The sequence below is a fragment of the Sinocyclocheilus grahami genome, unplaced genomic scaffold (assembly GCF_001515645.1).
Source record: "Sinocyclocheilus grahami isolate Dianchi unplaced genomic scaffold, SAMN03320097.WGS_v1.1 scaffold94.1, whole genome shotgun sequence".
In the NCBI taxonomy this organism is placed as follows: Eukaryota; Metazoa; Chordata; class Actinopteri; order Cypriniformes; family Cyprinidae; genus Sinocyclocheilus; species Sinocyclocheilus grahami.
This window is the reverse complement of record NW_015505273.1, coordinates 1,487,444-1,502,146: the sequence shown is the minus strand read 5'-3', so window position 1 is coordinate 1,502,146 and position 14,703 is coordinate 1,487,444. Positions and strand designations below refer to the sequence as shown.

At 37.2% G+C, this 14,703-nt stretch overlaps 1 protein-coding gene across 3 annotated transcripts; it reads right to left on the bottom strand.

Annotated features, from left to right (window-relative positions):
• Nucleotides 1-2,493: 2,493 nt before the first annotated feature.
• ncoa5 (nuclear receptor coactivator 5) lies at nucleotides 2,494-14,604 on the bottom strand. 3 transcript variants are annotated; one of them, XM_016275442.1, is made up of 11 exons: nucleotides 14,451-14,604; nucleotides 9,359-9,619; nucleotides 9,041-9,148; nucleotides 7,405-7,462; nucleotides 6,092-6,304; nucleotides 5,877-5,989; nucleotides 4,912-5,041; nucleotides 4,623-4,822; nucleotides 4,223-4,427; nucleotides 3,786-3,871; nucleotides 2,494-3,702 (listed from the first exon to the last, which is right to left on the bottom strand). In XM_016275442.1, exons 2-11 carry the CDS (start codon nucleotides 9,519-9,521, stop codon nucleotides 3,101-3,103), a joined length of 1,878 nt encoding a protein of 625 aa, XP_016130928.1. In that variant the 5' UTR covers nucleotides 9,522-9,619; nucleotides 14,451-14,604; the 3' UTR covers nucleotides 2,494-3,100. The 3 variants fall into 3 exon arrangements, with proteins under 3 accessions (XP_016130928.1, XP_016130929.1, XP_016130930.1); XM_016275443.1 differs by lacking the exon at nucleotides 9,041-9,148 and having other exon boundaries at nucleotides 14,451-14,603; XM_016275444.1 differs by lacking the exons at nucleotides 9,041-9,148; nucleotides 9,359-9,619 and having other exon boundaries at nucleotides 14,451-14,601.
• Nucleotides 14,605-14,703: the final 99 nt, after the last annotated feature.

Below are 14,703 nucleotides of genomic sequence, written 5' to 3'. Positions count from 1 at the left end.
TTTTTGATTCATTTGAAATGAAAACATTTTGTATGAACATTTGAAAGGGAATGTAGTGGAGAAATAGCAATTTTCTTTTTCTTTTTGGCTGTTGCGGGATTTTATGGTCATATTAGTGTGTTCCTGTGTGTTTTTCAGCTGTATGTGTGAGAGTGTGTGTACAGTGACGTACACGCAGCAGATGTGGGTCCTGTAAATATAGCAGAACTAGTTAGTGTTGAGGTGTTTATTTTTTGTGTCAGTGTAAGTTGAATATTTTAAAAAGATTAATAATGAGTATAATCTATTGTGTTTCATGGTACATAAAGAAAATAATGTAGTTTTATCTTACATTTCAAATGCTTTATCTCTATGGCTTCTGCAAAACTCCCATTCCATTTTATAGATTTGTCAGCACAAAATGCAATAAACAAATACCATTTTATTACGGATTATATGACCGAGTCCTTATTCCGAGCAGGTTTTCGAAGGCTCAGAATCTCAATCCTGGTCCTGCGATTCTTCAGCACTATACTACACACCTGATTAATATCATGAGCTCATTAGTAGAGACTCCAAGACTTGAACTGGTTGTGATTGAGTGACTTTTCTGAGGAGGTTTTACTGTAAAAACTGTCAGCTAAAGCACTGGAATTGCTGAGAAATATCAAAACAAGCATCTAGATTAACCAGTAAACCTCACTGTTGACTAGTTCATTTTGAACCCAGTTCCCTCGCATGTTGGGCAATCTGAAACATTTCTCAAAGTCAGTTCTTTTGAAGAATTTCTTTGTTTATTGGTGCGAAGTCAACCAATTTAAGTTGTCACATTGTGACAGAAGGCCTCTAAAGAGCATTTGTGACTGGATATTGGAGCGGAGACGGTAAGAGTTGTGATCTTCCTCTGTAAATGAAATACTGTTTATACTTCTTTAAATAGATTCGCATTCTAGTAATGGTGTATTAATTAAAGATGCCAAGTTTTGCTTACCTTTAAACAAAAAGGTTGAATTTGGCATTTCATGTAAACCAGGCATAATTTCCAGCAACAAAAAAAATTGTCTGCACTAAAAATGAAAAAGGTGCACAATTCCAGTCAATCAAAGCTAATCAGAATTGATTTGGTTTAATATAAGTTCACGTGGAGCAGTGAACTGAGTTTCCAGCATAGCGTCTTCTGTTTTATATGATATATTTAAGAAAATATAGCATGTCATCTCGGGTATTGCATGCACACGGTATGGCATGTTATTTCTGCAGCATGAATACTAAGCAAAAACTCAGATTGACATGGAAGAGCATGCTTCATCCCATCAATTAAGACGGGAATACACTACTTAAAATCTGAAGAGATTTTAAAACACTAGGCATCATATACTTGCCCATTTGAAAATTGTTTTAAAGAAAAACTGGGCATCGTATACTAAATGACTTAAGTTGTTCTGAACACTCAACAACATGCTTAAAAATAAACGAACTAAATAGTGTTTTTGCAGCAATGCAATAGAAAACCATCTTTGGTTCCCTTAAAGCACCTTTCAGTACCAGTTCTTAACCATTTTTTTCCTTAGTGTGAAGACGGTAAGAGTTGTGATCTTCCTCTGTAAATGAAATACTGTTTATACTTCTTTAAATAGATTCGCATTCTAGTAATGGTGTATTAATTAAAGATGCCAAGTTTTGCTTACCTTTAAACAAAAAGGTTGAATTTGGCATTTCATGTAAACCAGGCATAATTTCCAGCAACAAAAAAAATTGTCTGCACTAAAAATGAAAAAGGTGCACAATTCCAGTCAATCAAAGCTAATCAGAATTGATTTGGTTTAATATAAGGTCACGTGGAGCAGTGAACTGAGTTTCCAGCATAGCGTCTTCTGTTTTATATGATATATTTAAGAAAATATAGCATGTCATCTCGGGTATTGCATGCACACGGTATGGCATGTTATTTCTGCAGCATGAATACTAAGCAAAAACTCAGATTGACATGGAAGAGCATGCTTCATCCCATCAATTAAGACAGGAATACACTACTTAAAATCTGAAGAGATTTTAAAACACTAGGCATCATATACTTGCCAATTTGAAAATTGTTTTAAAGAAAAACTGGGCATCGTATACTAAACGACTTAAGTTGTTCTGAACACTCAACAACATGCTTAAAAATAAACGAACTAAATAGTGTTTTTGCAGCAATGCAATAGAAAACCATCTTTGGTTCCCTTAAAGCACCTTTCAGTACCAGTTCTTAACCATTTTTTTCCTTAGTGTGAAGAACATTTTAATAATCTAAAGAATTTTTACCCACTGTAAACAACTTTTCGTGGAATGGAAAGGTTCCATGGACGTTAAATGTTCTTCATAGAACCATCAATGCCAATAAAGAACCTTTATTTTTAGGAGTGCAGAGAAAAGAGTTTGCACGAAAACTTTCCAGTGACGAGGTTTGCTTCTGAATTTACAGACGACTGGGTGCAGGAGTGGGTGAAAAGTTCATCATGGAACCATCAATGGCAATAAAGCAACTTTATTTTAAGAATGCAGTAGACGCATGACAAATTAAATGTCTTAAAATCAGTTCAAAATATCAAACAGGTCTAAAATTCAGTCTGAAGATTTAAAAAAAAAAACAGTCTGTGCCCATCATACACTACATGGATTTCTGTGAATCGTCAACTTCAACAGCCCAAAATCTGTAGACTGGCGTTGACTTTCCACAACTTTGCATCCAGACTGCAAATCGGGGGTAAAAAAATATTTGTGTATCTTGTATTTCAGCCTTTATAGGTAGGACACAACTACTCTGGAGAAACAAATTCAAGAGAGACAAAAATTTCTGTATCTAAAAATGAATTTATTAAGTCAGAAGTTGGCTGGTTATATACAATGCACCAATTCCATATAAAATAACAGAAATTATCTTATCTAATGATGTAGAATTACACAATCAATCATGCTCTGTTTTCATCTAACACACTAGAGTAAAAAAAATCTAATAAACCGTAAAACCATGACTTCACATAAAACTCACAAATTTATCACAAATTACACAGGAGCAAAAAATAATTTATGATAATTCAGAGCAATGCTGACTTCTCAATTCGTATCAGATTTATTCATTTCAATAATGGCGGGAATAATGGGACATGGGCGATGGATCCATGCTTTGGCCCATTCCCTGTGCTGACCGGGTCCCTTGACCCACAGATCCCATATTCACCAAGTGGTTAATGGGTCCGCTCTGGATGAGCGTATCCAAGGCTTTCTGCACACTCGGGTTGTCAAAGTTGATCCCGGTGCCTGTGGTGACCGCTGGTCTCGGGGGGCCTGTTGGCCCGGCCATACGAGCTCCAGGAGGCCTCAAGGCAGGCCGAGGGTTCATCATGCTGCTCTGCGGCTGGACAGCAGCGATTTTGGGCATGCCGCCAGCAGGGGAAGGGGTGGCGTGAGAAGACTGGAGCCCGGCGGTCTGAGGGCCGAGGCTGGAGCCGTAACCCTGTATTTGGGCTGCCGGAGCAGGACTGGACACTGAAGATGTGCCGCTGTTGAAGATGCTGAGGATCTTAGCCTGGAGTTCCTGCTGTTGGTTGGTGGCGGCAGGGGCGGACGCAGGGGTCAGGTGGGTGGAATGAAGGGACAGGCTGGTGTACACGGGCTGAGCTGGAGCAGATAGAGCCTGTGTGGGCTGAGAGGGCTCGTGGGTCGCTGATGGAGGGTGTGCGACTAGAGACCAGAAACAGTGAAGGGTCAGGCTTGATGGGTAAAGCGTAACACGACTTGAGTTTAAAACACCTAATGGGAGTTACCTGTGTCAGTACTGCCTCTGACAAGACGATCACGTTTGTCTCTCAGATAGTCCATTAGCCTGGCCAACTCATCTGGAGTCATAAACCTGAGAGATGCAAAGACGTACTATTATATTTGACACTTAACACCAGTAAAATGTCCTGAGTTTCAATGTCAATTTCAATAATGCAGCAAAAAAAAAAAGCTCCTGCACACATTTTAAAAATTCCATATTTGAATGAACAGAAATTAAAACAAATGGCATGTGATCTTTAAGTGAAGACGGTTTAAAATATTTTCCAGGTATTAAGTAAACACAGAAACATATTACACTTTTTTTTATTTTACCATTCTTATGGTATTTTTGATCAAATAAATGCACTTTTCTAAAAAAAAAAAAAACATTAAAAGATCTTACCGACCCCGAACTTTTGAAAGCTAGTATTTGTTGACCTACCTGCCCTCGGACAGCAGCGTGATGTGGGTCAGAACGGAGGTGGGATGACCCTCTCTGTCAGGTTCCCTCATCAACACCTCATCAGCCATCTTGGCCGCCTTCCTTGCTAACTCGTCCCTTTCTTTAGCACGGTGTTCAACTTTAAAGGAGTCAAAGTTGTGGGCCACCAGCACCATGGCATCCTGCATGGGCATGTTCCTGTGCTCTGCAACAAGAGTATGCTGTGGTCATCTAAAATGTTGATTATGGCTTATATAGTGCTGTGTGAACATCTAAAATAGTGTACTGCAATCTTCTATCAACATTGGGCTGAATTGGAGTAGTTGTGGTGTTGAATTGCATTGGATTTTTCTGGCTAGCAAGTAAATTGGCTTCAAACTCTTCGTGGAAGGACACACACCTTGTGGGGTCCCAAAGAGGATGTTGACTGTACAGGAACGGTGTACTTGGTGCTGCTGGGTGATGATGATGGCAAAAGGCGTACGAGCCCGACTCACATCCTCCAGAGCTTGAGTCAATGACACTTCTGTATTCAGGAAGATGAGATCCACCACCATACCCAGATCCCGAACCTTCCTGCCCACCGTCTCGGCATATTCCCTGCACGCAAACACAGAGCAGAGAATGTAACTGGTTCTCCAACATCTGATGTTTTAATCAGTGTTCAAGATCATAGTCACAGGACTCACTTTTGCAGCTTGTTGACGACTATGACGGAACAGTCCACTGGTCTCTCAGCATCATAGCGCTTCTGCAGCTCTTCATAATATTGCCGGTAAAGTTCGTTCCTCCGGCGCTCTTCAGGACGCACCCGCTCCTCTGTAAATTCAGAACCAAACACTTAAAGTTTTCACGTATACTCCTCCTCCGCTCCCTCTGTGACAAAAACTGTGTGCATGTGAATTAAACTCTGGTTTGCTTTAAACTAACCCAACTGAATTACCAATGCTGCTGACAATGACTGTTAGAACACTAGCGCTACCTCAAATAGCATGTATTATGTCTGTTTTCTCATATCACCAAAATAAAGAAAAAAAATGTATATTGAAATATTTTAAGGATTTCTAAGATTTTTGCATTCATACAAAATTCCCATTACCTTAAAGCAAAAACAACAAAAATTGTCATAGTAGTATTTGTTCTACTGCCTTTCACTATTGCTTATTTAAATAGAAAAAAAATATAGATTTTTCTGTAAAAAACAAAAACCTTTGTACAGGAGCATTACAATAAGAACTTTGGAAGAAAAACTTGCCAAAATCAGTGTTATTTTAGTATTTAGTATAAAATATAATTATATTTTAATTGTATTTTCTGTTTTCATTTTATTTGTTATGGTTTTCATTCTCTTTTTTGTTTTTAAAATATCTATACATTTAAAATTTTATTAGTTTATTTAGTTTTAGTTATTTTAGTACTTCGAGTTAAACTAAACTGAAAATATTACAACTAGCTGAAATAAAATAATTTCAAGGGTTCTTTTTTTATTTTATTTCAGTTGACATTTATTTTATTTCAAAAAATTTTATTATTATTATTGATTTAGTTAACTATAATTACAATGCAAAAAAAAAAAGATCTTAAAAAAAATAGAATTAATTTTCTTTATTAAATAAATCGGCTTTATTTCATGGTCGTAAACGATCAAACCAACCCTCAGACTCTCTCCTGCCGTTCCAGGGTTCTCTGAAGCGCTCTGGGTACGGCTCCTCTTTCTTCCGATAATAGTCGTACTCTCCGCGGTAATAACGATCATACCCATCCTCTCTGTGGAAGCACAGTAATGTTGTTTAGATGATGTTGCAACACAGGAAAACGAGAAATATAAATGCAAACATGCAAAACAGCTCAAATGCATTGTGAGTGCACCTGTAGGAAGGATCTTTCTCCCTGCTCTCTGAGCCCCTGTGTCGCTCATCGGGCGGCCCTCTAGCATCATGCTCTCGAGGTGGACCGGGACGCACCTCACGGCTATCGCCCCTCATCTCTCGACTGTCACGGTGGTCTCGAGAATCTCGCCCATGCACCGGGGACCGAGAACGTGGACGGGGCTCTCGACTGTCCCCGTAAGAGCTGGCTGGCCTGAACAGACAAAATGCACTGTCAACACATGCCAACTAAACACTTAACCCTAAACACTAACAGCTCAATTAGACACCTCACTGAGACAGAATCTTACCATTAAGTACTTAAAAGACATTATGTTAGTGAAATGGTCAAAACAAAACACTGTAAGCAAATGTAACAAGTTATTTTTACCAGAAAATCTCATTCAATTAAGCGCTTTCAGAGTTCGTTTCAGTCATGTTGCCGCAGAGCACAGACATGAGAGGGTGGTGCCGAAAATTAATCCAACCGGTCGCAAAATTCACATTTCTCTTATAAAGCATACCTTCGCAAACTGCGGATATATATGGGAAAGATGTCATACATTGCTTTTTGAGGTAACCATGAAAACCAGGGTCCATCTTTTAGTTTCCAAAAGTCAAATGTAAGTAAAATGAACGGTATGTTTCAGGATTTTTTGTTTGTTGGCTTAAGTACGAGTTTTTAATATTAAAACTGCTTTACGAACCGCACTGTTCCACGACCGCAAAATAATTAAGTTTCAAATTATTTTCTTTTAAAACTGAGGTGGTGACGATGAATGGACTGGAAAGAAAAACACCAACCTCCAAATATAAATAAAACATCCAACAATTGAATGAACTGCATAAATTAGTTTTAATTGTTTCCATCCCACTTGAGTACATGAAATAATTCGGTTTTTGGGAATGTTTTAATGCTAAGTGAGTGTTAATTGGAGTGTCGACGAAGGCTCCAACAGGAAGCAGTTATTGTCGGAGGCCGATTTCGAAAACCGTGCATAGTAAGTGAACAGAATGAGTAACACACCGTTTACACAAAGACACACCATGGGAAATGTACTCAAATTACCCTTTCAACTTTATTTCAGTTAATTCTGACACAACTAAAAGTGAGGAAAAAGGGAAAGAAAATAATTAGAACAAACTAAAAACCGAAGAGCCACGAGAAATATAGATCGAACCGTTTTTGCGCACTCGACAATGATATTGATGCATTTTAGTACTTTCGATGAATTCCATTGTGGAGCGAAAAACGTTTACCAAAATTCTTGACAGAGGTCGTCTTCATTAGCAAAAATCCCAGCGATACTTTACCTGCGGGGAGGGCTTGACCTGGATTTATTCTGTCGTCTCTCCGCTGCCATATTTACATCTGCAAATAAACCAATCCAAACGTTCAATATGACAAAAGACGGGAATATTTCAGAGCCAAACGAGTTTTGTTTTTTTTCTTTCTCTTTTACTGAGAGAACCAACATTTCACATTCTGCATTGTATGAATCTAAACAAGTTGTGTCTAAATTGCATTTAGAAAGGTTCAAAATGTCAATAGCATTTAAAAATGAAAAAACAACAATGTTTGTGAAAAAAGCAGCAAAGGATCTTGTGAACCTGTGCATCATGTTTACATCAGTATTTGATATTCCCCAGCTGTAAATGCTTATTAAATACCTCTCGAATTATCTTATCTTACCTTATAGACCACTAACAATAAATGGCGCTTTGCACAAATAGGGTATAATACTCCATGGATCTTAGGGCTGCACGATTATGACAAAAAAAAACATAATTGTTCATTGTTCCCTTGAAATTGTGAAATGACAATTATCACAATTTACATTGAATGACGTTTATAACATTGTTTGAAGCAACTGCATGCCGTATTTTTATATGAAAATAAACAAGCTGAAAACACTCTAACGGAAAAACTTTTATTGCTTTTCTATAGCATTAAGCCTCAAATGTCAACTATACATTGGATTGGTTTCTTCTTTAAATAATATAAAAAAAAAGAAAAAAGCATGATATTATAATGTTATACTAAAATTAAAACAATGGAAAAACTTAAAGATAACCTGTAGAAAGAAAAGAAAACCCACAAGCACTCAGAATAACATTAGTGGACTTTGAACGATTACGTAATTGTGGCATCTGTAATCGTAATCGCGATTAGAAATTTGATTAATTGTGCAGCTCTAATGGATCTCTTTCAAAAATAAGTACAAATTAAATTAAAGCATTACCCAATAAAACAAATGGCATCAAAATTGATCCTATTGTGTGATTTTAATTACAGTCAGGAAGACTATAATTTCAGTCAAGATGAACAAGACCAGTGAGACGGGATAACCTGTAGAAAGAAAAGAAAACCCACAAGCACTCAGAATAACATTAGTGGACTTTGAACGATTACGTAATTGTGGCATCTGTAATCGTAATCGCGATTAGAAATTTGATTAATTGTGCAGCTCTAATGGATCTTTCAAAAATAAGTACAAATTAAATTAAAGCATTACCCAATAAAACAAATGGCATCAAAATTGATCCTATTGTGTGATTTTAATTACAGTCAGGAAGACTATAATTTCAGTCAAGATGAACAAGACCAGTGAGACGGGAAAACAAAAGATTTGCATATTAATTCATTTCAAAAAGTCAAAGGATACCAATATGCAACCTATTTGTGAAACGTTCTAATTAGATACATAGCTTTTATTAATAACATGTACGAAATCTCATGACACAAAACGCTGAGAGTGGAGAAAAAACTAATGTGCAATTTGCATGAGGATCATCTTTTAGTTAATGTTTGGCTTTATTAGATTCACCACATTGTGGTTATTACAGTAAAATTGCAGTCATACAAATAACTGGTCCTATGATTTACTCTAAAACGTGATGTAACAACTCCCCAAATCACTCCAGTGTTTAATACTAAATCAGACCTTACCTAGTTTATAACCTTTATAAATTCGACCGTTATGTCCGGCTTTAGCGGCCACAGCATCCTCCACTCGCTCAAACTGCACAAATCCATACCCACGAAACAGGGACAAAGCTGGAAAAAGGAACAATCATTTTCGTTTTACGCAAAAAGGCGCTTCTTTGTGGATTTTTGGCCTAAGCTTCCCTTGCTTTCAGCAAATCGCAACCATAGTCTTCAAACCAAAGTCTAAAGAACTGTGGATCAAATTATTTAAAACCAATTTTAGCGAACACTATAAAATAAATTTTTCCCGAAACGTCTAAAGTCTTTGACGCTACTAACCCTGTATTTTCCCATATGGCCTGAACAGATCCTCCATGTCCTTCTTCGCCATGTGTGCCGTGGGCAAATTTCCAACAAAAATCCTTCGCTCCAGGTCACGAGGGTCATTGCTGTTGGTGTTGTACAAGGGTGGTGTACTACTCCGGCTTCTTCTGTGCGACATGCCTCTATGAGCTTTAGGTTCAACGGCCCGTTTTCAAGGAACGCTTGCAGTTGATTTTAGTTACAAGACTATTTGATTAGCTATATTTCCCCCAAGGTCTTGAAATTGATGATGCATCGACATGTAAGAAAAGAGAGATTCCAAAGGTAAAATGACTGGACAAAGTAACAAAACACCGCAGAAGTCTTTAAAAGTCAACATGAAAACTTAATACATATCATCATGTATAGGGATGCGCCACCGATTCGATACTCCGTATCAGTATCGGCTCCGATACTGCCGTTTTCTGCCCGATCGGGTGTCAGTCAGACGAGACCGATCCAAATTCGATATTCTGCGTATAATATTGTGTTATTGTTAAGCACCCCAAAAGGCACAAAAATATTATTAAGCACCATAAAGTTTCTGTGCACTATAGTCCAAGTCTTCTGAAGCCATTCCATAGTTTAATGTGAGGTACAGATGAATATTTACAGATGTCTGTCATCCTCCATTCAGTATTAAAACTGCGTGTCGCCTTTGGTTATGACAGTCAAGACAATGAAACTCTCTCCAAGATGATTTAATGTTCCTATTATTATACTTGATCTGTAGATAAAGAGCAATGGTTTTGCATAAAAGGACTTTATCTTGCTGGAGTTTAGTGCTGTTTCTAAATCCTGTTACTTTCTACCGGCTGTCTGTTAGATCACAACACTGGAGTAGAGAGCACTATGAATTATTCTTCACGCGCACAGTAACTGAAATTTCAATCTGCTGTGATATATAATACACTACGCATCAATATCTCTTCTCTTTGTGCAATATTTTACCAGATTTAGTCCTACACTTATTCACTTTTTTTTGTTCCCCACTAAATAATGTTTTTTCACTAAATGTTTAGATTTTATAAAATTGTGCACTCATGGTTTTTCTAGAGTCACTTTTGCTGCTGAAATATCCACTAACCTAGTTTATAATATTAGTTTTGTTATAGATTGATTATATTTTAGAATGTTATTTTTCTGTATAATGAAGTTGTCTATATTTAGTAGATTGTTAGATAAAGAGCAATGGTTTTGCATAAAAGGACTTTATCTTGCTGGAGTTTAGTGCCGTTTCTAAATCCTGTTACTTTCTACCGGCTGTCTGTTAGATCACAACACTGGAGTAGAGAGCACTATGAATTATTCTTCACGCGCACAGTAACTGAAATTTAAATCTGCTGTGATATATAATATACTACGCATCAATATCTCTTCTCTTTGTGCAATATTTTACCAGATTTAGTCCTACACTTATTCACTTTTTTTTGTTCCCCACTAAATAATGTTTTTTCACTAAATGTTTAGATTTTATAAAATTGTGCACTCATGGTTTTTCTAGAGTCACTTTTGCTGCTGAAATATCCACTAACCTAGTTTATAATAGTAGTTTTGTTATAGATTGATTATATTTTAGAATGTTATTTTTCTGTATAATGTTGTCGTCTATATTTAGTAGATTGTGTTTAACACAAAAGAGTGATGATCAGGTCAACACACAGAGGTATAGAAATTCTTCACTGATTTAAAAAAATAAATAAATAAAACTGCGCTAGTATCAGATCTGTGTCGGCTGATACTCAGAATTTTTGGTATCGGATCGGCTCTGAAAAAATGGTTTCGGTGCATCCCTACTAATATATAGCACTCAGGTCTGAATGTAGATCGATTGGATAATTATTATCTAATTGAATATCCTATAATCCTAAAATACTGTGCCAATGAAGTTTCATGTTGACTTTAAAGACAAACTTGAGAAACTTCACAACAAGTAGAATTTCTAAGTACAGTTTAATTCACATGCTGTGTTTTGCTGCCTGATCGAGTGACATATGAACACTTTACAGTCATTCACACCAAATAAAATGTCGAAAATAAAAGTAACTTTTTGGATTTTGCAGCTGCACTTGAAGTCTGCAACATTCTCTTGCAAAGACGCTCCCTCAAATTGCTTTTTTAAATGAAATATATTTCTCAAGTACTTGTTGAAGGAATGTGGGTGAAGGTGAAAGGAAAACCTGTTGGAAGACCTGACCACAAACGGGTTTCCACAGAGCACGCAGCGGAAAATATGAGAGCTCGTAGTTGAAGATAACATTAAATCTTGAATAGACCTGAAAGAGTAGTTAAGAGTAGTTCTTGGGGATGAACAAAATGCTCCCCAAAAATTTCTTGCAGGTTGTCCAAAGTTTAAAAACTCGCTAACTTCGGTATCCACAACATAAAGGCGATGCTTGAAGAAAATGATGGACCAAAGTCAGTCAGTCAACATAGTGGACACTGGACATCATGGTTCAAGGGGGTCATCAAATATTTTCTCTACAATAAAGCATTGAATTGACCAAACCTTATTTTCCACTACAACGCACATCTGAAAGGAATCGTCATGCAGTTTCTCGGGCCGCTTGTTATTGTGCATCTTTTCGTCACAGCAGCAGGACGGTAAGAGCTCACAGATGCTGTAGTCTTTGTGGGCCACTTCGGCATTCTGGTGACATTTTGGTAAGTTGCAATGCTTTATCATCATACCCTGAGTTTCCAAAGCTGCTCAACACCTTACCAGGCGATTGCTGCTGGTCATTCCACCTAAATGATTTTTCACAAGACTCTACCTCAAGAATATCAACTGTCTGAAAGAGCCAACAATGGAGAGTGAAAACGTGAAATTTGGATTATAATTTTTAATCAGATTACAAGATATTATATACTATACTCTTAAAAATTAGATAGAGACAGGAAGTGTGCAACATAATAGGAAAGCTTTGACAGCATTTCTTATAACAAATTTCAAAGGGTGAGTTCAACTGTTTTAAAACTTAATATTAAAATTAGGGCTGGGCAAAAAAAAATAGATTTTTCGATTAATCGTTTTTTTTAAATGATGTCGATTCGATATCGATTCTCAAAAGCCGCGAATCTATCTTTTCCGGGATTTATTTCAGCACATTTAAAACAAGATCTGATTAACGTGAATCTAATCATTAGTCTTCTCCAATAGATGTCACCCTTATTTACCTTGCGCGATGTTACAACAGAAAGCCATACGCGTGATTCGCAATGCTCAGGTGAAGTGCTATAGTAATACTATAAATCTGCGGAAGCATCTGATATCACGCATAGGCACCATGATTTCCGCTATGAATGAATGGCGCGGCGCACTGTTTTGTTTACTACACACATACTAAAGCGCGGATGACGCTTGCGGTGGTTTTCTTTTTAATTTTAACAGTAAACCTCTGTTGTGCAGCACTTTGTTTGCCAAAAAATAACAGGGTTTAATTCTCATTTGATTAGGATAAATGAATGTTTTATGCCTTCATCTGATTACCAGAAAAATGAAGAACGTTTTATAGGGCCCTACTATTGTTTAAAAAAAGGATCCTATACAAAAAAAAAAGTATAGGTGTAAAATACAGGCATGTGGTTCTTAATTTCTTTTTATTAACTCACCATTTGTAAATTTGTTTTTAGAAATATCAATAGCATTTGTATTAAAACTATATTCACTGAATGTAATAAAATCGAGAGCTTGCGAATCGAAACATCCGAATCGATACCCAGCCCTAATTAAAATCAATTAAAATAAAATGATCAAATCAGGTCTTTATACAAGTTAAATGCATTTTAGTGTTAGCTGTTAAAAAGTTTGGGATCGGTAAGATTTGTAATGTTTTTAGTCTCTTCTGCTCATCAAGGCTGCGTTTAATTGATCAGAATACAGTAAAATGGTGTAATGATGCTGAAAATTCACAGGAGTTAATTATATATTAAAGTATATCAAAATAGAAAACCATTATTTTAAATTGCAATAATATTATTTCACAATATAATTTTTTTTCTGTATTTTTAGTCAAATAAATGCAGCCTCGAGACTTTAAAACACATTAATCTTACTAAACTTTTGACCAGCGGTGTACATTTCTAATGTTTTAGGTTTCTGACACTCCATTACAAATTGTAATACATTAATACTTGAATATTACACGTTCAAGAAGTAAAGCCTGAAAGACACACCAGTTCCTACTGTCTCGCATTGTTCAAAGACTCAAAACAATTAACTGCTACGATCAAATGTCGTATTTTAATACTCTGTTACACTGTCTATCAGCCTCCACTGTCATATTTACAGTGCTGTTTATTATTCAAAAGGTAGAGACAATGAAAACAGGCAACAAGTGAAAATGGACAAGCATAATATCCTCGTGTTGCCACGTCCGTCGTTTTCCCGCGGAAATGGGCTACTTGTTTTTCACGTCCGCGGGTTGAAGCGACCTCAATAACGTGATATTTAGCCTCTGGACTGCGAATTTTACCAGGGGACCCTAGCCACAAAACGTGTATTTACCCCCCGTAACGCGACTTTTAACAGGGACCTCCTCGAAACACGACTGGGCGGGTTTTGTTGTGAAAACCTGGCAACCCTGGCGCCGCACCAACGCTTCAGCCATTTTGAGACCGTGTCGTCACGCGAAATTAAACCGTGTAAAAGAACGCGCACCTGTTACTGCAAACGAAACGAAAGAGACCGCGTATTCCTGTGAAAAAAATCCACATCGTCCATATTCCGTGGGTTTGAAAGCTGTACGGATCACCGCGCACACTTCTGCTAATGTGGGATTCGAGCAGACGCCATGTTGCTCCGTAAATTCGCTCGCGCGAGGGTTTTGTTTTTTATTTTATTTTTTTCACTCGAGTGCGTTTGTGTTCCAGTTGAACGATTCAAACATTGCGTGCTTACTACCAAAACTACATCTACGGCTTTCAATGATCGAAAAGAACAATCGATGCTTCGACTCACACGGCGGCTAACAAGCTAGCTTACACTTAAAACAACGAATGCCGTTGGAGCGCTACAATTTTCGATTCATGAGAAGAGTTTTGTCAGATCGTGGAAGCGAAGCCTTACCGTTACCATGAGAACCGAGAAACTATCCGGTGATTTTCTTCGTGGCGTCCCGTTTGTGCGAACAATTGCAATGAAAGACCCGCTGCTAAACTCCCGCAACCTTGCGGTGATCCTGTGCGGAACTGCGAGTTGCTTAGAGACAAGTTTTCAAAATAAAAGTACCAGTTCTAAAGTTCCTTTGTAAACAGCGATTGCTGTACAAATAATTGTAAAAAAAAAAAAAAGTCATTGATTTTTGTTTAGACCAACTTGC